Here is a 27,423-nt window from a genome sequence, read left to right on the forward strand (position 1 = left end):
AGGGATGACCCTGGGAACTAACCAACCTGTCAGTCTCTGTGCCTGGTAAGATCATGGAGCAGATCCTCTTGTAAGCTATGCTGAGGCACATCTAAGAGGGAGGTGATATGGGAGAACCAACATGGCTTCACCAAGGGAAAATCCTGCTTGACCAACCTAGTGGCCTTCTATAATGGTGTCACTGCATCAATGGGCAAGGGAAGAGCCATTGATGTCATCTGTCTGGCCCTTGACACAGTACCCTGCAACATCTTTCTCTTCAAATTGGAAAGATGTGAATTTGATGGATGGACTATTCAGTGGACAAAGAACTGGCTGCAGGATTGAGTCCAGAAAGTGTCTCAGGGGCTGGATGGAGATTGGTGACGAGTGGTGTCCGCCAGGGGTCAATGCTGGGAACGATACTCTTCAGTATCTTCATCAAAGACATTGACAGTGGGATTGAGTGCAGTCTCAGCATGTTTGCTGATGATGCCAAGCTGTGGGATGTGGTCAACACACCAGAGGGAAAGGATGCCATTCAGAGGGACTTAGACAGGCTTGAGCAGTGGGCCCAGGTGAATCTCATGAGCTTCAACAAATCCAAATGAAAGATCTTGCATCTGGGTTGAGGCAACATCCACTACCGATACAAACTGGGAAATGAAAGGATTGAGTGCAGCCCTCCCAAAAAAGACCTGGGGGTACTGGTGGATGGCAAGCTGGAGATGAACCAGCAATGCACCCTTGCAGCCCAGAAAGCCAATCGTATCCTGGGCTGCATCAAAAGAACTGTGGCCAGCAGGTCGAGGGAGGTGATCCTGCTCCTCTACTCTGTGCTGGTGAGGCCTCACCTGGAGTACTGTGTCCAGATGTAGAGTCCTGAGTATATGAGAGACATAGACCTGTTGGAGCATGTCCAGAAGAGGGCCACAAAATGATCCATGGAATGGAACACCTCTCCTGTGAGGACAAGCTGAAAGAGTTGGGACTGTTCAGCCTGGAGAAGAGAAGGTTCCAAGAAGACAGTGGCCTGATAGTGGCCTTTCAGTATTTAAAGGGAAGCTACAGGAAAGAAGGGGACAAACTCTTCAGCAGAATCTGTTGTGATAGAACAAAGTTAAATGGTTTCAAGCTTAAAGAGGGTAGATTGAGGTTAAATATAAGGGAAAAAGTCTTTTACAGTGCAGGTGGTGAGGCATGGTTGCCCACTGATGTGGTTGGTGCCCCATCCCTGGAGAGTTTCAAGGTGAGGCTGGATAAGCCCTAGGCAACCTGATTTATCTGTGCATGTCCCTGCTCATTGCAGAGCGGTTGGATTAGATGACCTTTAATGGTATCTTCCAACTCTAAGGATTCTGTAACTCTATGATTCTGTGAAACTGCTTACCACCTGCCAACCAATGCCTACCCAGTCCCTGAGCAGTCTCAGCCCTCCTGGCCAACTATTCCATTTTGTGGTTTCCTCACATGATGTCATGTGGTATGTGATATCACTTTGGCCAGGTTAGGTCAACTGTCCTGTTTCTGTCTCCTCTCAGCTCCTTGTGCCCCCTGAGTTCTCCTTGCTGCCAGAACAGTACAAGAAGCTGAAATGTCTTTGTTCAGTGCTTTGTTCAAAGTGCTTGTTTCAAAGCTTTGTTCAGTGCTGCTCTGCAGCAACTAATACTTTGGTGTGTTATCAACATTGTTTTTTTTTCCCCAAAGCCAAAACATAGCCTCATACTAGATGCTATGAAGAAAAAATCAACTCTGTCCCAGCTGGATCCAGAGCATGCTTCCTCTCTGCTACTTCTTCTTGCTCACATTCTTCCACTGCTCCAGCATGGAGTCCTTCCCACAGGATACAAGTCCTCACAGATTGCTCCAGCATGGAGCCATGGCCACGGTTCCTTAAGAACCTGCATGAATCTGTTCCTGTGGCATACTGTAGTCTTTCTAGAATAGACAGTACGAGCATGAATCTCACACAGGGCTGCAGTTGCAGCCAGAAAACCTGCTCCAGTGTGTGCTCCTCTCCACAGGCTGTAATTCTTGCCAACAACCTGCTCCTGTATGGGTTCTTCACAGGCTGCAGCTTCCTTCTGTCCACATCCACCTGCCACAGTACTGTCCTCCATGTGCTGCAGGAGTATGGACTGCTCTACCATGAGCTTCCCCATGGGCTGCAGGGAACTTCTCCTCTTGTACCTGCAGTGCTGGCTGCCCTCTTTCTGAATTGCAAGGCTTTTTGTCTCACGTTTCTGCTCTTCTCTCCCAGTTGCTGTCACTGTGCTGTTCCCTTAGTTGAATCTACTTTCCCAGAGGCACATGCAGAATTGCTCATGGCTCTGCTCTGGCCAGATGTGGGTCCCTTTTAGAGCAATTGGAGCTGTCTCTGATGACAGAGGGCACCCATGCAGCCCTCCACTATGAAAACTTTGCCACATAATTTCAGTGCACACAAAAATTGAAGAAGATTTCTGATCGCACCTTGATTCTTACAGATATTCAGCCTTTCAGGCATTGTGAACAGTACTTGAAAAATGGCTTATGATCCAAAATAATTTTCAAGCTGTAACTTCAAATGCTTATTTCTGAAGAATGGGGTGTGTTCCAATATGGGTGTAATGATCATAAAGTTTAGGCAAGACCTGTGGAAACCTACACATCATCTCAGTGATGAGGTAGAGTGAAAGGCAGGTAGAGTAACAACAACATCGCTTACTGTTGTGTCCAGTTATATCAGAAAGACTTGAGGTTTTTTTTCTTCTTGTTCTTCCTTGTGATTTCTAGGCTTACTTTTTTCTGGGTGAAAAAGAGTCAAGTTAAGGATGATTACTTTAGGCTTAACTAAACAGGGTGTTTTCTTTTCTCTCTGAAAGTAAGGCTAAACTTAATGACTGAGGAAAGATACCATGTATTTTCTAGGTTCAAATTAATTTCCTGTTGATTGGCTAATTGCTTAGTATAGTTTTGTGACATGTCTGTTGAATTGCTATACTTTTTCTGCAGAATCCCTGTTTCAGCTTCTTCTGGAGATAACTGTCCGTAGCACGGGAATGAACGACAGTACAGGACAGTCCTTAACAGCACTTTCCTGCGCTTGCCTCTTCAGTTTGGTAGCTGCATGGGGAGAGACAGGAAGAACATTGCAAGCGATCTCTGCTATCCTCACCAATAATGGCAGCCACGCATGTCAAACTATTCAGGTTGTACACTACAACTTCTTCGTATCTGGAAATTTTGTGTATATGAATTCTGACACCTAATGTGAAAATTCAGTTGTATTTTTTTGCTTTTTTTTTTTTTTGAGGTAGAAGTAGATATTTCTTTTTGCCTCTTGAGTTGGAGATAGAACTGAAAATAGAACATTTAAAAATAGGCATGTTTTTTCACTATTTCTTTCACTGTTTTTAGGTGCCAACAATTTTAAACTCTCTTCAGCGGAGCGTGCAGGCAGTTCTGGTGGGCAAAATCCAAATCCAAGACTGGTTCAGTAATGGGATAAAGAAGGCAGCCTTGATGCACAAATGGCCACTGAAGGAAATATCTGTAGATGAAGATGACCAGTGCCTACTTCAGAGTGATGGTTTCTTCCTTTATCTCTTATGTAAAGATGGACTTTACAAGATTGGCTCTGGATATAGCGGGACAGTGAGGGTAATGTTTCTCGTACGGTGAATAATAGTTAAAATACATGTTTTTAAGATGACCCAATTCAATTGAGAATCTTTTGTAGTTTACAGTTCTACAGTTTGTCTATTTTTTTTCTGGTGATTTTGTGAGTTTTACAGCATTTTCTTACAGTTCACTTTTCTCAATATGTTGTTTAGATTATAAATGATTATTTATAGAATTGTCATTCTGAGATTTGCTTAACAATTTGAATTTTCTGCTTTCCAGGGCCATATATACAATTCTACATCTCGCATCAAAAACAGAAAGGAAAAAAAGTCTTGGTTAGGCTATGCTCAGGTAGGTGAATACTTGAAACATAACACATATGCTCTCCACTCTCTATAGAGTAATTTAAGTATTAGCGTGACCTAGAGTAATAAGCTTACAAAGAAATTGTATTGCTCCTTTGGCTTTACTTATTCTTTGTTTGGTACTGACTTCTAAATTACTGTGGAAGATTATGCTCATCTATAAGATATTCCTTGAAGGGAGTAATGAAAAGTGGCATTTATTTACATTGTCATTTCTCACTTCTCACTTCTCAAACATGATGATTTAACATTTTTAATTTATGAATTGTGCAGTCACACTTCATTATTTAAGAAGTACACATCAATTAAGTTGGTGGACAGCAAACTCCATTGCAACAATAAGAAATGCTTATAATACCTATTCGCAAAAATGAATTGTTTTTAATACATTTACAGCAAAACACAGAAGTATTGTTTTGATCGACTGAGGATTGAGGGGTGCAAAAACCATAAGGAGACATATTGTTGATCTTAACTTCAGGAAATGTTAGCTATGTTTGTATGCTTTGGTTTATTTAGGGTCAGTTTATGGAGAATCAAGAAACTTTTCTTAGACCATTGCAATTCATTATAGAAGTAGTTTTGATGTGTTTTTTGTTTGTTTGTTTTAATTTGAGAATCCTGTTATTAGCGCTGGATGTTTTCAGAAAATAAATACATTGAGAGAACTCTGAGTTTTCTGTGTTTTTGAACTAAATTTTTGTTGTATATTTACTATTAACCAAGTGATCTCATTATCCTTGTGTGAAACTGTATATATCCTTGCCTTAACTTATATCCTTAATGTCAAAAATTACTGTTATTATCACAGTTATCATATGTGTGTGTGTGTATGAATGTTGATTTTTTCATTTTTTTTTAAGTATATAAATTGATATATTATCTAGAGGTACACCGGCGCAATACAAATGCATGATGATGCATTCATTCAGGAGCCTTTTTTTATCACTCTAGAAAGGATTAGGATCCATACAGTTTCTCTGTATATGATTACACATTTGCGCAGTCTGTACATACCTATAAATATATTACATGTTATTCTTTGCATGCTTTTACAGCTGTATGCAGTCACACAGCAACTGTGCCTGGGCAAAGGCACTGCTAGTTGTTAAAAAGTCAGTCAGGGAGGTTATGTGTATGTGAAGCTGCACAGGTTTAATTTACTTCAAATGACAAAAGAGTGTCCTCAGTCTCATTTCCTTTCAGGTACTTGGTCAAGTCAACTCAAGTTCAAGTGATTTTTCTTATTTCATTATGCAAATTATTTTAAACTAAAGCTTTACTAGCTGTATTAATGCTGTTCACTTTTTCCTAGTCTGTGTAGTTTTTTTCGCCTCATCTCAGGTTGATTTATCCAGAAAAATTTAAATACTTTAGAAGGAAGAAAGAGAGTGAGTTGGATCTATCTATCTTTCTGTATAAGTTAGGTGATTGTAGTTGTAGTCTCTGAGTATGGCAAAGATATTTTGAGGTTAGGCCTTAGTGACTAGCCTGTGAAATGCATCCATTTTTAGGTTCATAGAATCCCCACCTGAGACCAGTCATGCTTCAAGCAAATGTAAGCCATTGTAAGCTCTTAATATGACACTGTCATTATCAGAATCGTCATTTAGTCATTATTCAGATTGGCCTCTGGAAACCTCCAGGTGGATTCTAATTTGCTTGGCCTCAGTTGCATTTAATGAATAAGTTTGTAAGTGCCATTAAGTAATCTTTTTCTTTTCCTGCAGCTGCTTTTATAGCAGAAATATTTTCTAAATGTGGTTTCCCCAAGTGTTCCTACCCTGCCTTTAACGCCTTTGAAAGGTTCCTAGGCATTGCAAGTTCTAAAAAGATAGAACAAAGTGGCCAGATACCCCTAATATGCAAATGGTTCCTGTGCTTCTTATACAGAACTGTGGGCTTATGCAGGCTATCTAAAGCAAATTAAAGTGAAGCAAAACATAGAATCATTAATGGTGGAAAAGACCTCTAAGATCATCTAGTCCAGTGATCAACCATCACCGCTGTGTCTGCTAAACCATGTCTCTAAATGTCACATGAACAAGTTTCTTGAACACCTTTAGGGATGATGACTCCACTTCCCTGGTCCTCTGAACGCTTTCAGAGAAGAACTTTTTTTTAATATCCGACCTAAACCTTTCCTGGCACAACTTGAGGCAATTACTATTTGTCCTATTGCTAGTTACCTGAGAAAAGAGGCCAACCCCAACCTTGCTATGACCTTCTTTCGGATAGTTGTAGAGACTGATAAGGTCTCCCCTGAGTCTCCTTCAGACTAAACAATCTCAGCTCCTCATAAGACTTGCATTCCAGGCCCTTCACCAACTTCATTGTCCTTCTTTGGACACACTCCAGGGCCTCAATGTCCTTCTTGTAGTGAGAGGCTCAAAACTCAACACAGTGCTCAAGGTGTGGCCTCACCAGTGCCAAGTATAAGGGGATGATCACTTTCCTGGTCTACTGGTCCTGCTGGCTACACTATTTCTGATACCAGTCAGGATGCAATTGGCATGCATAGGCACGCTGCTGCCTCTTGCTTAGCTGGCTGTCAACCAACATTCACAGATCCATTTCCTCCATACAGCTTTCCAGCCACTCTGCCTGAAGCCTGTAGCATTGTATGGGGTAATTGTAACCAAAATGCAGGACCTGGCACTTGGTTTCATTGAACTGTATCCCACTGGCCTTAGCCCATCAATCCAAACTGTCCAGATCCTTCTGTTGGATCTTCCTATCCTCACGCAGATCAACACTTCTTCCCACTTGGTGTCATCTGCAAACTTAATGAGGGTGCACTCAGTCCTCTAGAGTTTAGTTCAACAATAAAGGTATTAAACAGGACAGTCTGAAATGCCAACCCCTGGGGGTTGGCACCAGCTGGATTTAACTCCATTCACCACCAGTCTCTGGGCCTGGCCATCCAGCTAGTTTTTTACCTGTGAAGCATATGCTTGTCTAAACCATGATAAGCTGCCAGTTTCTCCAGGAGAATGATTTGGGAAACAGTGTCATAGGCTTTATTAACATCTAGGTAGACTACATCCACAATGTATTTGACTGTGTTCATATGCTCATGTGAAGTTATAAATTAAAAAAAACCCAACAACTAAATGTGAGCTTCCGATAGTTAAATCTTTTTTAATGAGAAGCCAGCTGAGCTGGTGACTGAGAAAGGCAAAAGAAAACTAAAAAACCCACGTATGAACACAGAGAAGATAATATTTTGATATAGCAAACATTGAGTGGACTGCTGACCAGACAGAAAATTTTGAGGTGGTGAAGATATTCCACCTGTAGAGGAACTGGAAGAGGAAATCATTAGCCCTGAACACATCCCTTCCCCTAGGTTTGGTTGGGAGGTAAACAATATAATAACTCACTGTATGTAAAATTCTGTATCGTGGCTGCTGTCACCAAAATCATCATGTACTTCGGAGGATCTCTTTCATGGAGAGCTTAAAAAGCTTTCTCTAGTGAGAGTCGAGGTACTTAATTAACATTTTTGAAAAATTCTCTAGTCTTTTAATACACTTACAGAAGCTGTGTATGAGTTATAAGCATGCTGATTGAAGTGTGCAGAGAGTATGGAGAGTGCCAAATTTCTAGTTTTTATCCTATAATTTTACTAGTGAAAAAAAGTTGAATATCAAAACAAAACATATTTTATTTTTTTGACAATACCTTTTGATGTATTTGAGCATATTTTCATACCAATATGTATTCTTACTTTTACTAGGGCTATTTATTATATAGAGATGCGAACAATCACAGTATGACAGCCATAAGAATAAATCCTGAAACTTTGGAGCAGGACGGTACAGTTGCTTTACCAGGTATGAGCCTCCAGATATGAGAAGATGGTTTTGGTTTACTGTTTATATGTTATGTATTTTCAAGTAAGCAGAAGAGAAATCAAGATAGATTTTGAGAATGGAGAGAAGCTGCTTTTTATGCCTTAGATTTTCTGCAGTGACCAGTTGTAGTATTTCATTTAGAGATGTTGCATCTACTCAAGATGCTAAAGGAAGAATATTGTGTCTTTAAAGAATGTGTAGTTATCTTACTTGAAAGACTAAGAGCTCAGTTCCTGCTTAAAGAATTTTTACTTGTTTCTGGTTGAACTTTTGAGCATCTGATATAGGTGCAGCTTTGTTTTTAGTATATTTTATCTGGAGGTAGCCCAAACTGAGGGAAGCCATTTGTTTTATATATAGGCAGAAATAGGTCCCAAAAACTGAAGGACAGTAAAGAACACTGATGAAGCATGCTTCTAATATTTCAATTGGTAGTATTTCTATTTTGTTTTGTTTTTCTTTTGTTTGCTTTTCCCTAGACTTCCTGGTGAAACTCATCTGTTAGCCGCCCATGCAAACAGATGGGACACAAGAGTATCAAATAACAGGTTTATTCTTAGAGGTCAGAAGGATTTTGTGGTGCATCCTGCTGTATATAAGAAAGCACTGATTGGAAACTCAGAAAATGTCTCTGATCTTTTGTATTTAAAAAAAAAAAAACAAACTAAAAACAACCCAATAATCTTTCAAACAAAGAATGAATGTAGAATGTAGTCCATGCAACACAATCTTTTTGGAGCTGTATAGGAAACTTGAGTGAGTGACATTCAGGGACCTGACAAATTACCTTATAGGACTGTATTTCCACTTTCTTCACTTGAAGGATATTTTGAACCTTCAGGGTTTTTGAGGTCCTTAACTGTGTTGCCACTGATAAGCAAAGTGGCATTCTTCATGCAGGTCTTGCAAGACTCTTAGTTTCATACAGTAGCCTGGGTTGAAAAGGACCACAGTGATCATCTAGTTTCAACCCCCTGCTATGTGGAGGGTTGAACACTTCAACGCTTGTAAAGTCTATACCTCAAAGCTGTTTGCTTCCTTTTGCAAATCATGGTGGAAACTAGCGTCATTCTACAAGAAAGCCTGTTTATGCTTCAGAAAGAGACAAATGAAATAAAATATATTAATCTTTCAGTGCAAAATAAATCTTAAAGCTGTGGAAACACCTATTCAAAAATCCCTCAAAAATTGTTACGCAGTTGTGTTTTGTGTGGTTTATGTTAGTTTTGAAATGAATGCTAGATTTTGTAACTGCTACCCTTTGTACTTCAGCCCTCGAACTTTATTGTCTTGCCTTCTGCACTTATGCACAATTACCTCACATTTATTTCTTATGAGCAGATATGGCCTTGTTCTTCTGGCTAGGGCAAATGTAAAGGGCTCCACTTCTAGTTATTTCTGTTTGCCCTCAGTAGGAAACAATCATAGAATCATAGAACTGCTCAGGTTGGAAAAGGCCTTCAAGATCATCGTGTCCAACCATGACCTAACCATACTACCCTAACTAACAACCCTCCGCTAAATCATGTCCCTGAGCACCACATCCAAACAGTTTTTAAACACATCCAGGGATGGTGACTCAACTACCTCCCTGGGGAGCCTATTCCAGTGCTTAACAACCCTTTCTGTAAAGAAGTTTTTCCTGATATCCAACCTAAAGTTACCCTGCCACAACTTAAGGCCATTTCCCCTAGTCCTGTCACCTGTCACCAATGAGAAGAGACCAACCCCACTCTCCCTGTAAGTACCTTTCAGATAGTGGAAGAGAGCAATAAGGTCTCCCCTCAGCCTCCTTTTCCCCAGACTAAACAGCCCCAGTTCCCTCAGCCTCTCCTCATAGAGCATATTCTCCAAGCCCTTCACAAGCCTTGTTGCCCTTCTTTGGACCTACTCCAGCATCTCAAAGTCCTTTCTGTACTGAGGTGCCCAAAACTGAACACAGTACTCGAGGTGAGGCCTCACCAATGCCGAGTACAGGGGCAGGATGACTTCCCTAGTCCTGCTCACCACACCATTCCTGATACAAGCCAGGATGCCATTGACCTTCTTGGCCACCTGGGCAAACTGCTGGCTCATATTCAGTTGACTGTTCATCAGTACACCAAGGTCCCTTTCCATCAGGCAGCTTTCCAGCCACACCTCCCCAAGCCTGTAGGGTTGCCGGGGGTTGTTGTGACCAAAATGCAGGAAACGGAGGTGTTGTTGGGTATGTAATCTGTTCTGAAACCCGAGTATATACATAACTCAGTGTTTATTGCTGTCTCACTCTAGCTATATTAATGACTTTTAGCATGTTCTGTAGCTTTGAAAAATCACACCAGATAGAACTAGAGGGCATTTACCCTGCTAACAGCTGAATGCTGATAGGAATCCAAATATTTCCTCCAAGTCGGTACATTATTTGGATGTTGTTCCATCTGGAGTTAATCTCTTTCAAGTACCCTGACTGGTTATAGTACATTTAAATAAGGTATTCACATTTATTTGTAAAAAAATACGTAGGAGATTAGGAAATGCTATTAGGACTTGATCTTATCTTCAAGTCATGTGGCCTTAAAAAATTCTGTTAACTATGAAATGTGATCTCTTTTCACAGATGGTAGGATCCACAAGTTTCTTGAAACTATGGGCTCTTTTAAAGGCTAGTGTTTCCATTCTAACAGATGATCTAGCAAATCTGTATATCTGGAACTATCAGACTGTGTCTCAACATTCTTACATGTAATAAATGCTTTGCCAAACTTTGTATGCTTTCCCTGAGCTAGCAATTTGTCTTTCCAATAGAAATACCGTACAAGAATCCCCTAATTCTACGAATTGCTTGGTAATTAGACTTAAATTTACAAAGGAGGCTTTCATCTTGACTGTTTCATCAATAGCAACACTTACTACATACCTGAGAGAAAGGTTGCTGTGTTCAGCTGAAGAAGAAGTTATACATTATATGTTTTCATTGTTAAAGTTGCACAGGAATATCTTGGAGCTAAGAATCATAGAATGGCCTGGGTTTAAAAGGATCACAATCATCTAGTTTCAACCCCACTGCTATGTGCAGGGTCGCTAACCACTAGATCAGGCTGCCCAGAGGCACATCCAGCCTGGCCTTCAATGCCTCCAGGAATGGGGCATTCACAACCTCCTTGGGCAATGTGTTCCGATGCATCACCACCCTCTGAGTGAAAAACTTCCTCCTAATATCTAACTTAAACCTTCCCTGTCTCAGTTTAAGACCATTCCCCCTTGTCCCATCGCTATCCACCCTTGTAAACAGCTGTTCCCCCTCCTGTTTATACACTCCCTTCAAGTACTGGAAGGCCACAATGAGGACTCCCCAGAGCTTTCTCTTTTCCAAGCTAAACATGCCCAGTTCCCTCAACCTTTCCTCATAGGAGAGGTGCTCCAGCCCTCTGATCATCTTAGTGACCCTCCTCTGGACCCACTCCAAGAGCTCTGCTTCCTTCCTGTACTGGGGGCCCCAGGCCTAGACGCAGTACTCCAGATGGGGTCTCACAAGAGCTGAGTAGAGGGGGACAATCACATCCCTCTCCCTCCTGGCCACCCCTTTTTTAATGCAGCCCAGAAAACAGTTGGCCTTCCAGGCTGTAAACGCACGTTGCCGGCTCACGTCCAGCTTCTTGTCTATCAGGACCCTCAAGTGCTTTCACTTGGTCTAAAGAGACTCACTGAAGACAGAATCATAGAGTATCTGGAGTTTGAAGGGACCCATGAGAAGTATTGATCTTACCTCCCAGCTCCACACAGGACAATGTGTTAAACCATAGGCATTCCCTCCTGACACTAGAGAGAACAGCACCTCCCTCTCTGGTCCTACTCATGAGGAAGCAGTAGACAGCAATGAGGTCAACCTTCATTCTCTTCTCTAGGCTGAACTAAACCAGCTGACCTCAGCTGTTCCTCATATGTCTTGCCCTGTAGTCTTTTTACCCTCTTTGTTACTATCCTTTGAAGATGTTCCAGTGTTTTTTATCTACTTCAATCGTGGAACCCAGAACAGGCAAGCTCAATAGTACTTAATGTGTTCATTAGCAAACACTACATTCACAGTACAGTATGTGAATATGGAAGGTGATGCTTGACAGTTACTTCTCTTGGAACCTTTGAGGAGGCTGCAGTTATCAGGTGACTGTGGTTAAATTATTTAGGTAAAAGAATAATTTTGTTACAGTGACTTTCAGATAGAAACCTTTAATAGTTTTCTTAGTCCCCAGAATAATTTCCAAGTTTGTATTAAGATTACAAATGATCATAAGAGCTCATTGCTATCTGAAAAATTTTATTTTATTCTATTTTTTTCATATACTCACCTTTCATTTTCTCCTCTTCCTGTTAATTTGGTATTTAATGATGTGCCTGGATTATCTAATTAGGTGCTAATATGTAGGAAGTTTTCTGAAGAATCTATTAAATAAAATAAGAAAATAAGGCACAGTTGTTCCCAGTTTACTCTTCAAAGCCACCTGCCAAACAGACAGACAGCCCTCAAAAGTTTTTTTGGGTGGCTTGTCTCTTCTTGAAATGACTCAAAAATTATTCCAAAAAATGTAGTATGAAACCAGCAATGGCCAGAATATCGCATTTCCTTGACAATTATGCACTCAAGAAATCTTAATGCTCACCTTTAAGATATCCAATAGCTTTTCAGAAATGTCACTTAGATTATTTTTGGAACTCCTCTTCAAGTTATTGACAGCTTTCTTTATTATATCACTAATATCACATTGCAGCATAGAGAATTAATAATGTGATTAGTTGTTAAATCTGAGCTTGGTTTTGAGGCTGCAATATTTCAAACTTCAGCGCAGTTGCCATTTTCAGTCTTGCTCACTACTTACATGCATTTCATATCTGTGTGTGTTCTGCTTTAGGTCTGTTGCTTCAAGATATGAGAATTAGAGTATGTCATCTAACACATATTCCTTGTAAGATATCCTATTAGACTAGGCAGTATAGCAGGAAGTAGTAAATAACCTGTAACAAAAATTTTAGTTATGATGCAGGTATGTAGAACATTAAATAGCTGTTAAAAGGTATTTTTGGAAGAGGCCTCTTTTCTGTGTGTAATCAGTGTAGGAAACACCTTACAAGTCATGCAGTCACACTATCTTTGTTAGTAGCTCCATCAGCAGAATAGGAAGAGAAGAAGAGATGGTATAAAGGTATACTTTTAAACTTGTAGGGAAAGTGAACTTTTTTTTTTACCTTTTAATATGGGCAGAATTCTTTCCTTACCTTTTTTTTTCCTTGAAAATGGTTGACCTGTTTTAAATAAATGTACGTTATATGCAAGTATACATCTTACAGTTTTTCAAAAAAACACTAGATTTTCTGCTAAGAGTTTGGCAAAAGCTACAAACAATGGAAAAATGAGATAAATGGTGAGAAACTTGATTCTCTCTGTTTCATTTATTTCAGCAGGTTCCATATGTTGGCCTGAGTAAACTTTTCTTAAAGATAATGATCCATACTTAAGAAAAAAGAAGTATTTGGGGCATGGGAATGACTAACGAAAGACCAACGCTCAGCAAGGCTGAAATGTAGCTCTGTTAAAAAATTTAGATTATCCCTTAAATGTAAATACTGAAATCTTCTGAAGTTAAATATTAGGGAAACCCTTACATTTCATACAATGGAAGGAACTTCAGTTGCTTGTAAAGAGAGAAATGAGTAATGTATTTAATATACAGGTTAGAGAGAGGAGATCTTAGTATAAAATAAAACTTTGTCTGAGCAGTATGATTTCTCTCTGTACAAACTAAAATTCTTATAGTCAAGTTATAGTGAGAGTGAATTAGACAGAAGGAGAGAACAGTGTCTGTAGGTTAATACAAACTAATGCAATGCACTTCATCTTTCACAGATTGTCATACTGAAGGGCAGAATATCCTCTTCACTGATGGAGAATATGTTAATCAAATAGCAGCATCTAGAGATGTAAGTGTTACATACAGTGGGCAAACAATTTTTACTTCTCACCTTACTCCTTTATTTCATAAAATGTGTACAATTTCCTTTTTGTTTAATATTTGGCTTTTTCTTGGCTAACTCAACTAAGGAAGAAATCTATGTAGCTAGAAGTCACGAGAAGCTGCCATTTATGATTTTTATATTCACACAATTTTGATTTGAGATGGAACATGACTTTTCAGATAAATTTTAAGAACAATTTAATTGCTGTTTTTGGAAAAAAAAAACTCTTATACATGGAATAATATCTTTTTAACGTATTCTACTGGGGCACTGTGGGATAAACTGCCTAGTGCACTTTTTCTTTTAAATTAATTTTCTTTACTCGTTGGAGAATTTCAGCCAAATTTAATAGAAGAAGTAGCAAAGATACTATTTTAAATGAAATTGACTGTTGGCCAAAGCTGTACAAACCCAGATATGTGCTTATGTGAGAGGCAAATCAGTTTTAGCTGTTGTATGTTTTGTGTATCAGGTCGTTATTACATGAATAATTCTGGACCAGTCACTGATTTTTGCCTGGGGCTGTAATGCATGAATGGGGAAGGGCAGGCAAGAGATATGGGTCATGCTCCTACAAGGAAAACCATACTGGCCAATTTTCCTGTTAAGACAACTTGTTTTTAACATGACCAGTTTAACATATTTTCTTTGTACTTGTTATTTATTTATTTGTTTATTACAAAAATCCCACCACAAACTTATTTTAGATTCTATTTGAAAAAGTCTCCCTTAAAACTGCAGTTACAAATTTGAGTTGTAAATCAGGAGAAGCTGAGGGCTTTAAAGATGTGTGCATAAATACGTACATAATTGTAAAAGCAAAATTTCTGTGATAAGGTTCAGAGCTAATTATTTCTGTGGCAAATCACTGTTTTCATAGTAAATTAATCAAATATTTTATCATGTCAGATACTTCTCTTCAGCTCATCCTATTTGCCTTTCTTCTTTTCTTTTTCCTCTATACTAAATGTTATTTTATCTGTGTATCTTCTGATAATTAAATCTGATATATTATTATACTGATGGACTTAGGCTGTGAAGAGTAAGTCACTGTATTTATAATTCAATGTAAAGTGGGTATTTTATTTATTGCAGGATGGCTTTGTAGTGCGAATATTTGCAACAAGTACTGAGCCAGTGCTGCAACAAGAACTGCAGCTTAAGCTTGCAAGAAAATGCTTACATGCCTGTGGCATCTCATTGTTTGATCTGGAGAAAGACTTGCACATTATCAGTAAGTTCTTTTCTTTGAAGGTTAATTATAAGCTAATAATTAAAATAAGAAGACTGAAACCCTGCCCCTTCCCTTTGTTTCTCTTTATTATGTGAAGGAAAATATTACTCCATAAATGTGGAGAAGCATAAATTCTTGAAGCAGCTTAAACACTCGCTCATAGTAAGCCATATACTCATTTTGAACCACAGTCTTTTGGTCTACAGTGCTATCTGCAATTTTCCATTTCCCTTTAGTTTATAATAACATTATTTGAAGCTTAGACTTGATCATAGGGCTCATATAACTGTAGGTAAGCTACAGAACTCCTTGCTCTGGGTCAAAGTTTGTAGAAGTTATAAGGACTGCTGTCTGGATTCATTGGAACAAATGCAAAGATACTAACATATCTGGAAACCAAATCACCATCAGAATTTTTGAGATGCAGAACACCTGGTGTCCAAGAAGGTTGTTTAGAGAAATTACTTGACATTTGCTTAGTCTTTTTTCTAATTAAGCTGTCTGCATTTGACAGAACAAAAGAATGTTTGGCCATATCAACCTTTTGTCTGACCAGGCGCAGTTGCTCTTATGGCTGTGCTTTTTTCTCTTTGCACAGCTGCATTGCAGCTAGCCCAGTAAGCCTTGTTGTGGCAGCAAAAGTTTGTTACTCTTGTAACTTTGTTTAGAACCTCTGTTTTGATAAATGCTCCCTGGTGGAGTTAGGTCCATAAACTATTCTGTGAAACTGCCTGATAAAACTGGTTAACTGCAATCTTCCTTGCACAGGTACAGGGTTTGATGAGGAGTCAGCTGTCCTTGGTGCTGGAAGAGAATTTGCACTTATGAAAACTGCTAGTGGAAAGGTACTGAAAATGTACTTCCTGGTTTTCATCTGTTTAAGTTGGCTGTTTAAGCATGACCTAATAATAAGACCTAATGAAAGATGTTTGTAAGTGTTCTCATAGGTTAACACACTCATTTCATAAGTACTGTTGAGTGACATAGTTCTAGGGGAACCTTGTTTTTGTTCATATCACTGGTTTTATGTTTGTTCAAGTGAAATATTGTGTTATATTACTGTTCATGTACTCACTTCATTGAAAAGAAGCTTTAAAAAACATGTTAAGCATTTTCTTTTTCTGTATCTAAATTATCAAACCAAACAAATATGAAAAATAACTATAGCACAATAGATAGCACACTTCAAAGGAAGTAAAATCTGATCAGAATGCTTCCTCCATTAAATAAAATTTCATAGGTCTAGAATATCAGGAAAAGTTCTGTGCACTTTGAAATGTCAGGCTTTAAGAACAGTGCAGCTTTAAAAATGATGTACAGTGAAGTATTGTGGCATAACTGAAAATGATATACCATTTTTTTCCTAGATTTATTATACTGGTAAATATCAGAGTCTTGGAATCAAACAAGGTGGTCCTTCAGCAGGAAAATGGGTTGAACTACCCATCACAAAATCTCCAAAGATTATTCAGTTCTCCGTTGGACACGATGGTTCACATGCCTTACTTGTTGCAGATGATGGAAGTATATTCTTCACAGGTTCTGCTAGTAAAGGAGAGGATGGCGAATCAAGTATGTGCAATGTTTTCTTGATTAGTAGATGATAAAAACTTACTAACCACTTCTTCATTTGAAAGGAATGATGTTGAAACTTTCCAAGAACATGGAAGCAAGCTGTTGGTAGAAGTATCTTGTGTAATAGATAAATGATTAATGCATTTTTCAAAAAAGCATTCCTATCAAAGTAATTACCGCATATTAAAAAGATCTAAGGTGCGAGCACAAGAGCTGATTTTGTGAATCATAGAATCATTTGAGTTGGAAGGGTCCCTCAAAGGTAATGTAGTTCAACTCCCCTGCAGTGAACAGGGACAGCCAACACGAGATCAGGTTGCTTAAAGCCCCATCCAGCCTGACCTTGAATGTCTCCAAGGATGGGGCTTCCACCACATCTCTGGGCAACCTGTTCCAATGCCTCCACCACCATTATTGCAGAAAACCCTTTTTCCTCATATAACATAAATCTATCCTCTTTAAGCTTGAAACCATTTCCCCTCGTTCTATCACAACAGACCCTTTTTCCTGTGGCTCCCCTTTAGATACTGAAAGGCTGCTATCAGGTCACCTCGGGCCTTCCCTTCTCCAGGCTGAACAGCCCCAGCTCTCAGCCTGTCCTCATAGGAGAGGTGTTCAATTCCTTAGATAGTTTTTGTGGCTCTCCTCTGGACGTGCTCAAACAGGTCTATGTCTCTCCTCCACTGAGGAGTCCTTTTACACTTTCAAGCAAAAAATGGATATTGTCTTTCAATAATGCTTTCCAGTTACCTTAAATGTTGTTGAGTTTGCAGTTTACCCCATTAATGTGCTCAGAGTATAGGATGTTGGTTGTATTGCTCTTGTCTATGGATGTCAAACTTAATATCATCCACTGTAAACCTGAAGAGTCTTAAATGCAAACCTGCTGAAAAATGTGCAGGACAAAATCATACTTCTTCAGTAAACTTAGAGTAAATTTAAGTGATCTAATCATTTTAGGCAAGAAGATTTCAGAAAAAAAATATTTACAAGCAGAAATTTCAAGATTTCTTTGAGCAGTTGTTTGGAAGTTATCTGTAATGAAATTTACTTGTATCTTTTTCTTACATATAAAAATTAACATTCAATTTCAGATGAAACAGTAGTTAAGTACTTTGGAGTAAATTGCTAATGCTGTTTTTCTTTATATTAGGGAAGTTGAACTGGATCTTAGCATTAGAACTTTGTACTAGAATGTAAGATCAGGATCTTGATCAAAGTCTCTCTCAATTCTTTTAAAAGTTCAACTCTGTTCATACTGATCTGGTTCTCTATCACTCTCTAAGTTGGCTCAGAATGAAGTGCACAAACTGTACAATTTTTTCTAATTTCTTTTAAAGCTGGGAAAGGAGATTGTGTTTCTGTCTGCAGAGTGTATGTGCCTGTTTTCTGTAGATAGTTGGTAACTCAGCATTTAAAGGTTACAGTTGTCTGATCTGGATGCAAATTTGACAGTCAGTAATAGCTGTTAGTTGTTTGTTCTGTTCTTCAGCTGTCTTTTTACTGTTTTGTTTAAGGATAGAATGCAGACAATCAACGCTTTTATTATTTTTTTTAGTTGATAGTTATAAAACAAATGCTATTGTGTCCGCAGAGGTTTTTTGGGGGGGGAATAACTTGTGATTTATTTATTTAAAGCAAAAAGCAGACGGCAGTCAAAACCATATAAGCCTAAAAAAATCATCAAAATGGAAGGAAAGATTGTGATATCTACAGCTTGCAATAATGGAAGCAGTTCTGTAATTTCAAAAGATGGAGAACTCTACATGTTTGGAAAAGATGCCATTTACTCTGATAGTACAAGTAAGCTAATATTTGTTTTAAGTGATTTCTCAAATAGAGTAATTTAAATTAGTCTGGAAAGCTTAAGCCTGTGAAAATTATGTTTGTATTTCTTACTCTCCTAATAGATTTCTGAATTTCTGCTGATTCAGCCAGATATGACAGAAGGATAGAAAGACAAGACAGTTTCCTTAAGTTACATAAAAAAGTGTATATAGCAGCACTGGAGAATGCTTGCACAAAGGGAAAAAAAAATACATTCGTTGTATACTTCATGTATCAATTGTATATGTATATCAGTTGCACATTAGACAGCCACACAGGAAAGTCAGAAATGAGACATATTATGAACAAAGCATGCAGGAAACCAGGCCTTACAAGTTTCTTTACTCAACTCTGCAGAGAAATTTGCTTGTGGTCCAGTACATATCAATTTAAATAAATTTTCTAAAGAAATAAAGTCCAGTGTGATTATTATGACTCTTTTAGAATTTTTATGAATTGTTTTTAACTTTTCTCGTTTTGCAGGACACACAATCTAGGGCTAATTCTCTTTTCACTTCTTAATCTAGGCACTTGTTTTGTCTATCAGTTATTCTTCTACCTTACCATTAGTTTAAAAATAGTCAGTGTTTATTAGCAATTATGTTACATTGTGGAAGTTTTCATCTCAGGTAGAAAGTGCAATCTACCACTCAACTGATCTATGTTACATAGGTTTAGTAACAGATTTGAAAGGCCATTTTGTGACTCAAGTAGCCATGGGGAAAGCTCACACCTGTGTGCTAATGAAGAATGGAGAAGTTTGGACATTTGGTGTTAACAATAAAGGACAATGTGGACGAGACACGGGCTCCATGAGCCAGGGAGGAAAAGGTAAGGAATGTAGGTTTTTCATTTTGTTTTGTGTGCTGAAAAATATATTACAAGCAAAAGCATAACTCTTAAGTATTTTATCTAAAATGTAGTTCTGAATCTAAAGCTTAATACAGTATGCTTTCAAAAAAAGAAGAAAAACCAACAAAACAACAATAAAAAAATAGGCACGTGTGAATGCTTTTACTTCAGCTCTTGAACATTTGACATTTTGCACATACTAGTAAACTTAGCTGTGTAAAATAATTACTTCTATTTTACTGGTGGAAAAGCTTTTCTTTAAAACAAATTAATAAAACAAGACCTTATGACTCTTTCTCTTACTATGTTCATTTGTCCTAGTAACAAAAAGCGTTCTACCATTACTCTCATTTCATCTAGTGTCTGTTTTGTTTGCATAAACAGTGCATGAATTCAAGTCTACATCTTTCTGCATACATCTGAATGTATCCCTTGCTCCAAAATACAGATATGAAAAATTTGTCCTTAACCTTTGCAGAATTGGAATATTTTATAAATGGCAAGTAAATGACCTGTTACTTGCATACAGAATAAAAATGTTTAATTTCCTTTTTAGTTGTGAAGCCTAAGTATGAGCCCCAGCCCAAGATTGGATAGATTTCAGAAATTTAATTGTGCCAAATAAGGATGTGAATCAGGCATTGCTAATCATTCCTTTTAAAATCTGATTTGTGAGTGTTCTTCAAATCATCTTCATTAGACACTATTGAGCTTGGAAAACAGCTGTTTCTTGTTTCACTGTCTTCGTTAGGCTTTGGAGTTGAGAACATGGCAACAGCAATGGATGAAGATCTGGAAGAGGAACTGGATGAAAAGGATGAGAAATCCATGATGTGCCCTCCAGGCATGCATAAATGGAAGCTGGAGCAGTGCATGGTGTGCACTGTATGTGGAGACTGCACAGGCTATGGAGCTAGTTGTGTTAGTAGTGGGCGTCCAGACAGAGTTCCTGGAGGGTAAGCAAATTTAGTGGAAGTATACTTGCTATAGTTGGTTGAACAGGCAAAATGTGTTGAATTCAAACTGAACCGATGTTTTCTTAAATCTAAGATAACATTATATCTGAAGATGGGTAGATGCATTCAAAAACAGAAAGCACATACAAAATTATTAATTTGTAAACAGCTTGTAGTGGTTATACGTTATTTAATTCTAAATGCATTTTGTAAATTCTATAGGATATATTTTGTTTTACTGAAAGCTGTTGAATATGGGTAATGACAGTCTTTCTTGTGACAGACATGTCTCTTGAACGGCATTTATAGAACAGAGCTATTATCAGGCACAATCAATGTGAATTCATGAAGGGGAAGGCCTGTCTTAGTAATTTCATCTTCTATGATAAGGTCAGTGGTTTAGTGATTGAAGGGTAGGCAGTGAACATAACCTTTCCAGATTTTGGTAAGGCTTTTGATAACGGTTCCTTGTAGCATCTTCTTGGATAGTTGGAGTTTAATAGGTTCACGCTTTGTGGTGAACTAGCTGAACTGCAAAGCTCAGAGGTTTTTAGTGAATGAGGCTGCATCTGGTTGACAGCCAGTCACCAGCAGTGTTCCACAGGGCTCAGTTCTCTGGCCAGTTCTGTTCAACATTTCTATCAGTGATTTTGGATGCAGGAGTTTGATTGCATCCCTAGCATGTTTGCTGATGATACAAAACTCGGAAGTGCTGTTGATTCTCTGGAGGAGTTAGAAAGACCTACATAGAGTGGAGTATTGGAAAATCAACAACGATATGAAATTCAACACAGGTAAATTCTGGTTACTGCACCTAGGAGAGGATAATGCCAGACACAGGTGCAGACTGGGAGAAGAGTGATTAGAGGGGTCTTGCAGAAAGGTTCTTGGAGTGCTCCTTGACTGCAGGCTCAATATGTGTGCCTGGACATCCAAGAAGGCAAACCTCATAGCCAGGTGGTCAGAAGAGAGATTTCTCTTGTTGTACTTAGCATTTTTGTGGCCTCAATTTGAGTATTGCGTACAGATCTGGGCACAGTATCAAAAGGATGTTAAGATACTTGAGTGTGTCAAGAGGAGAGCAACAAAGCTCGTAAAAGGTCTGGAAAGCATGTCCTGAGCCTGAGAACACTTGGATTGTCCATTTTGGAGATGAAGCCAAGAGGTGACCTCACTGCTCTCTACATCTTCCTTAGCAGAGAGCCAAGCTCTTCTCCATGGTAACCAGTGATAGAATGTGAGAGAAATGGCACAAAGTTGTGCTAGAGGGGATTCAGGCTGGACATCAGGGAAAATTCTTTACTGTGTGAGTGGTCAAACAGTGAAACAGGCTTCCTAGCAAGGTGGTTGATGCTTCACGCCTGTCAGTGTTCAAGAGGCATTTGGGCAACACTCTTAATAAGTCTAACTTTTGGTTAGCCCTGGAGTGATCAGGCATTGGACTTGATCTTCATAGGTCCCTTCCAACTCAACATGTTCTATTATGCTGACAGGGCTTTGGGATAACCTTTCTGTCCTACAGTAGAATTTTTTATCTTTCTATTCTGTTTGCTTTTATCAATTACTAAAGAGTTGAGCTGCATAAAGAGCCACTGCTTTGCATTGCATGTGCTCGCCATTTCCTTGTATGTATTTTCCCATAGTGTGCATTTAATTAATTGAAGAAAATTAATGCTGAGAAGTCAGTTTGGATGTGTATTGTCAGTATGCTCACAGGCACCATGCAACAGCATCTAGAATTTAAAGTAGCTATGCTATCTGTTTATCACGGGAAGAATTATGTTATAGGTTTGCTCTATCTGTGGGCATGTATGTTTTAATTACCAAGGCATTAGTGACGCATGAAAATAAAAAGTATTGATAAAGCAACTCTGTTTGATGCAGAATCTGTGGCTGTGGCTCAGGTGAGTCAGGCTGTGCTGTATGTGGCTGCTGCAAGGCATGTGCTAGAGAACTGGATGGCCAGGAGGCAAGGCAAAGAGGAATCCTTGACGCTGTAAAAGAGATGATACCTTTAGATCTCTTACTAGGTAAGTGATACATAGTTATTAAGATGACTTTTAATTTTCTTTCTTAGTACATTTTTCATTTCCAGTTGAGGTATTTTTATTTTTTATTATTTTTGTGGGTTTTTTTCTTTTGATACTTCTGTTTGAAATTTTTAAATAAAAGTAGTCCTACTACAGTCTTCTGAAACTTGAGTTGGAGTAACAGGCTAATGTAGAAATATGTTTGTTCTTTCAGTTAAGACTTGTTTGGCATTTTCATTTTTCTGTGTTCTATGATAAAACTTTGTATCTTAACTAATCCGGTTCCTTTCTTGGAAGCAAATTATTGAACTTCTGGACTTACATGATAGTCCTAATATGTTAGTGTTAAAATATATAAATATAGCTCATCAGGCAGATTTATTTATTTATTGGTAATGTGGAAAAGTGGGATTATTTTGGTAAGTGAAGCATTTTTAACTTTGTATTACTGCAGGTATGAGTGTGCCATTTTGACCTGTGTGGTTAGGATGCTGTTTCACTTGCCTGTTTTTGATCGCCCGACAGTATTTCAGTGTTTTTGCAAACAAAGAAAAGATGGGAAATACTCTTTCTTGGGAATTTTTTTTCTTTTTCTGTCAGAAATTTCTGGATAAAATATTTTGCCAGGATTGTGGAAATCACTTCAGACCTGCACACAAAGAATATAGACATGTATTCATATATATGTCATATATATACATAGAATATAGACATATATAGACAAAACACATAGAATCCTTAGAGTTGGAAGGGACCTGTAATGGTCCTGCCATGAAGAGGTGTATTTACAGCTACATCAGGTGGCTCAGAGCCTAATCCAGACTGGCCTTGAATGTCACCAGGGATGGGGCTTCCACTATATCTCTGGGCAACCTGTTGAACACCACCTGAAGTCTCACATTTTTCTGAAATCTGTTATCACAAGAGTTTAATATTGCGTTCTCTGTACTTAGAGCTGGACAGTTAGAGTTTTGGGGAGACTTTGTTAGGCCCAACTTCCCTTCCTTATTTTTTTTATAGTTAAATTTATGTACAGGTCATAATGCTTCATGGAAGTAGTATCTGATACAGAAAAGGACCATAAGGCAATCACATGGTTGAGTTAAAATATTTTTTCATCTCAACTATTTTTAATTTTTTTTTTCCCCTGAAAACTAGGCATAGAAAATCCTACACTATACTTTGAATGTGGGATTTTTTTTTTCCATGTAAAAGATAAATAGAAACTGGAAGTGATCCTCATGATGAGTTATTCTAATTCTAAGGACCCCTTGAGGTTACAGAAGTACATTTATGCTGTATTGCACTGACAGTGAATGTGAAAGCAGCAGCGCTGCTTACTAGCTCTGTTCTCATGCATGGCCTAGGAATGTTCCATGCAGTATGTGGAACAGCCACAGGACCTGTAGCAGGAGCAACCACAGTGCACACTGCGAGGGTTGGAGTGACGTCAGTGTCTGTCGCAATGCTCAGAACAGCTGCAGAGTCTGTTGCAGAAATTGGAGCTGCTGCAGGGTTTCACAGGAGTTGGAGAGTCTGTTGTATTGTCATCAGATCCAGAAGTATTCTCCTCCCCTTGAGGATGCTGAATAGTTTTGAATGGAGCTTGATAGGCATATGCCAGGCCCTGGCATGCTGCAGTGATTTGTGTCTCTTTAGGACTGCCAGGGCGACAGCAGACTTTTTCCAAATATTCTAGTAGTTCTTCAGTATTCTGAATTGTTCAGAGGTGCAGTTGCAAATAACTGGGGATGCCCACTGCTCTAGGCACCTGCCCATCTCATCCTGCCTTAGGGCGCATCTCTGGGTGATATTCTTAAATAATTGTTTAATCTGAAACATAATCTGAAACACATTCCTAACACATTGTAATAGGGGCACACTGGTTTGAACATACCATGGATATTCAAAATTCTCAAGAGCTATTGTAATTAGCTCTCGAGCTCTACAGAAAGAAGGAGAAGTGAAAGGGAGGCTGAGGAACTGCTGGAAAGTGTCCTCCCTTATCTCTTCCATAGCTGGGCTCCCTGAGGAGACAAATCAGAGAGTGTAATTACTAATAGTATCAACATTATGGCTCCCAAAACCCAAAGATGACTGCAGTGTCGAATATGTGCAAAGCGTTAGTTTCTCTGCTGCCAATTTTAGAATGATATAAGCCAAGACCACACAGCCTAGCAAAATAAAAACCTTAGTCCAACACAGCACAGCAAGGGAAATAAGCAGCAAGTGAGGTGTTTCAAAATATAGTTCCATCAGAAGTCTCCCAAAGAGCTCCATAAGTAGGGAAAAAATCAACATCGTAACCAGCAATTATCAAACTACCACAACACAGTGTTTTAACACGCTCTGGCCTGATCTGCTGTTATCTCAACCCTTTGAGCCCCAGTTGGGCTCAAATGTTGGCCCTCAATGTTGGGCACCAAATTGACTATTGTGGTTTAACCTAGCTGGAGGCTCAACACCACACAGTTGTTTGCTCACTCCAATCATTTCCCAGTGGGGCGGGGGAAGATAATCAAGAAGAGCAAAGTAGAACTCGTGGGTTCAAATACGGCTATTTGAGCTAGAGAAAAGGAAAAGGATATTAGTTGTGACTATATATATAAAGGTGAGTGTGTGTGTGTGTGTATGTGTGTGTGTGTGTGTGTGTGTATGTATACACAAATGTATGTAACAAGTGATGCACAAGCAATTGCTCACAACCCCCCAGCCAGTGACCAGCTAGTTTCCCTGAGCAGCAGAAGGGAGAGATGAACTCCCACTCCCTTCAAAACTCCTTTTGCATTGGTATGGAATATACCTTTGGCCAGTTTAGGTCAACTGTCCTAATTCTGTTCCTTCCCAGCTCCTTGGGCCGTTCACTGCGAATGGCCTTGGCTCTATCTAACACTGTTTAGCAGCAACCTTAAATATCAGTGTGTTATCAACATTGTTTTTCTCCTGGAACTAAAAACTTAGCATCATACCAGGCACTCTAAGGAAAACAATTCAATCCCAGCTGAAACTAAGCCAAGGAGTTAAGTTTTTTGTACTTTCTTCTGCTTTGCTAACTCCTTTCTTAGCAGGATAGACACCTCTTGGCCCTATGTTGTGCCTGCCATAGTTTGAGGGGAGGACATTGAATTAATTGAACAATATTTTCCTGGGGAAAAGTGAGAGTGCTTCAAGGTGCAGTTTTTTATTTGATATCAGGAGCAGGATATGTATATACACCTAGTTGGATAAATTGCAGGATTTATGTAAAGATGTATGAGTATATTAAAGTAATTGAATGTTTTTTACTAAGCACATAGCATATGATGGTAAAGTACTTAAGTATGTATTTAAAATGTTTTTAATATGTAACTCAGTTATATTTTAAAATATTGCTTACATTATATTTTATGTTTGTTTACTACTGTTTTGTGTTTATGGTTTATTAATAATCCTTTCTGAAACTTTCTGGGGAAAAACTGAGCTCCATGATAATCTGCAGTATTTATAGAGAGAAAGTACTAACTGCTATTCAGTGAAGTTGGAACTGTGGCAGATTTGTGGAAATCAGAAAATTTAACAGTAAGGCTTAAAACTCTTAAGAAAATTTGCTCATTTCCTTTGTTCTTCTCTAAATATTGTGCAAGAACTATATAACGGACTAGTAGTAAGTAGGCTTTGGTTTCCATTTACTATAATTCTTCTAAGGTTTATTGCTATCATAACAATTCTTTAATTTTTTAAAGTGTATTGTTTTCTTAACCAATGTAGCTGTCCCAGTTCCTGGAGTTAATATTGAAGAACACCTACAGTTGCGGCAAGAAGAAAAGCGGCAGCGTGTAAATAGGAGACATAGACTGGAAGAGGGAAGGGGTAAGTGACTTGATGAGAGGCTTGAACTGTTTAAGCAAACTTAGCCTATGTTCTAAGAATGGGAATTAACTGAATTTGCTTAAGTAGATGAGTACATTAACCAAACAAAAATCAGAACCTAAAAAACTAGTTTGTTTAATAGCCTGCTTTTGAAAAATTGTGAAAACCTATGTTTTTCAACATTGAGTAGAACTTCATTGGGGAAAAGCAGTTTTTTATATGAATCGCAGAATCACGGATTTGCAGGGGTTTGAAGGTATCTGAAGGTATCAAGTTCAACCCCCCTGCTAAAGCAGGCTACGTACAATAGGTCGCACAGGTAGGCGTCTGGATGGGTCTTGAATATCTCCATAGGAGGAGACTCTACAACCTCTCTGGGCAACCTGTTCCAGTGCTTTTAAATTACTTTACTATTGTCAATTTTAATTTTTTGCTGATTTGCAATTAAATAGTAGCTTTTATTTTTAATGTAAATGCTTAAACTGACTTTCTGTAGAAAGTTAAAATGCATGCAAGATTGTACTTTCCTCATTATCTATAGTATGAATTATTTATTATAAATCATTATAATTCATTAATGAATTTCTACAGTATAATAGTAAGCAAAATTTTGTTTTACAAAATGAAATTCTCTATACTTAAGTAGCCCAAAGCAATCCAGCATGTTGACTGAATTAAAACAGATGAAAAACACTGGAGCATTTCAAAATTTGCTTGTTTTGTGTATTATCTATGTCAGGAATGATTGTTGGTATTCTATACAGACTGTGTTCTAACAAGCCTTCAGTGCTGCTCTAGTTCTAAATATTTCAGAGTCTTAATCTGGTAAATAATTAAAGTTGAGAGACTTTAGACTGATAGAACTGATATTTTAGTGAAACGTGCTGATGTGGTTGGTGACATTCTTGTCTGTTGAGAGGAGGAGCAGTAGTGTTGAAATTTTGTGCTGTATAAGCTTTCTGCTGTTTTAGCTAATACCGTTTTGATTATGTCACTCATGTCTGATCTAAATTTTTAAAAATAATGCCTTTTCAGAATTTGCTACTGTTTTTTTTTCCCCCTGAGATATCAAGTCTGCACTGTGATTGAATTTGTTTCCTAGAGTCCAAGCCACCAAACTCTGTGGGACAACTTTTGACTTTATTTCATTTGCCTTCAAGAAACTACTAGCTTTATCATTAGTAAGGAGCAATGGAGAAGATAGAAACTATGGATGTAGAGAAAGGCAGAATATTTATTTTTCTTTGAATCTTGGCAATTGATTTTAGCTTTGAGGGGTAGGAAGGGAAGCTTTTATTCTTCTGT

General features: G+C 38.4%; 1 protein-coding gene across 33 annotated transcripts in view; it reads left to right on the plus strand.

Annotated features, from left to right (window-relative positions):
• The window catches only part of MYCBP2 (MYC binding protein 2, E3 ubiquitin protein ligase), a 203,873-nt gene that overhangs the window by 39,051 nt on the left and 137,399 nt on the right, over window positions 1-27,423 (plus strand). For all 33 annotated transcript variants that reach the window (XM_015277213.4, XM_015277190.4, XM_046901818.1 and 30 more), the window contains 13 exons: window positions 2,974-3,170; window positions 3,379-3,621; window positions 3,865-3,936; window positions 7,690-7,786; window positions 13,686-13,759; window positions 14,891-15,029; window positions 15,798-15,874; window positions 16,397-16,601; window positions 18,243-18,407; window positions 19,104-19,262; window positions 20,035-20,239; window positions 22,124-22,269; window positions 26,017-26,118. In XM_015277213.4, coding sequence (XP_015132699.2) covers window positions 2,974-3,170; window positions 3,379-3,621; window positions 3,865-3,936; window positions 7,690-7,786; window positions 13,686-13,759; window positions 14,891-15,029; window positions 15,798-15,874; window positions 16,397-16,601; window positions 18,243-18,407; window positions 19,104-19,262; window positions 20,035-20,239; window positions 22,124-22,269; window positions 26,017-26,118 — 1,881 coding nt within the window. The remainder of the gene's footprint in view (window positions 1-2,973; window positions 3,171-3,378; window positions 3,622-3,864; window positions 3,937-7,689; window positions 7,787-13,685; window positions 13,760-14,890; window positions 15,030-15,797; window positions 15,875-16,396; window positions 16,602-18,242; window positions 18,408-19,103; window positions 19,263-20,034; window positions 20,240-22,123; window positions 22,270-26,016; window positions 26,119-27,423) is intronic.

The sequence above is a fragment of the Gallus gallus genome, chromosome 1 (genome assembly GCF_016699485.2).
Source record: "Gallus gallus isolate bGalGal1 chromosome 1, bGalGal1.mat.broiler.GRCg7b, whole genome shotgun sequence".
NCBI lineage: Eukaryota > Metazoa > Chordata > Aves > Galliformes > Phasianidae > Gallus > Gallus gallus.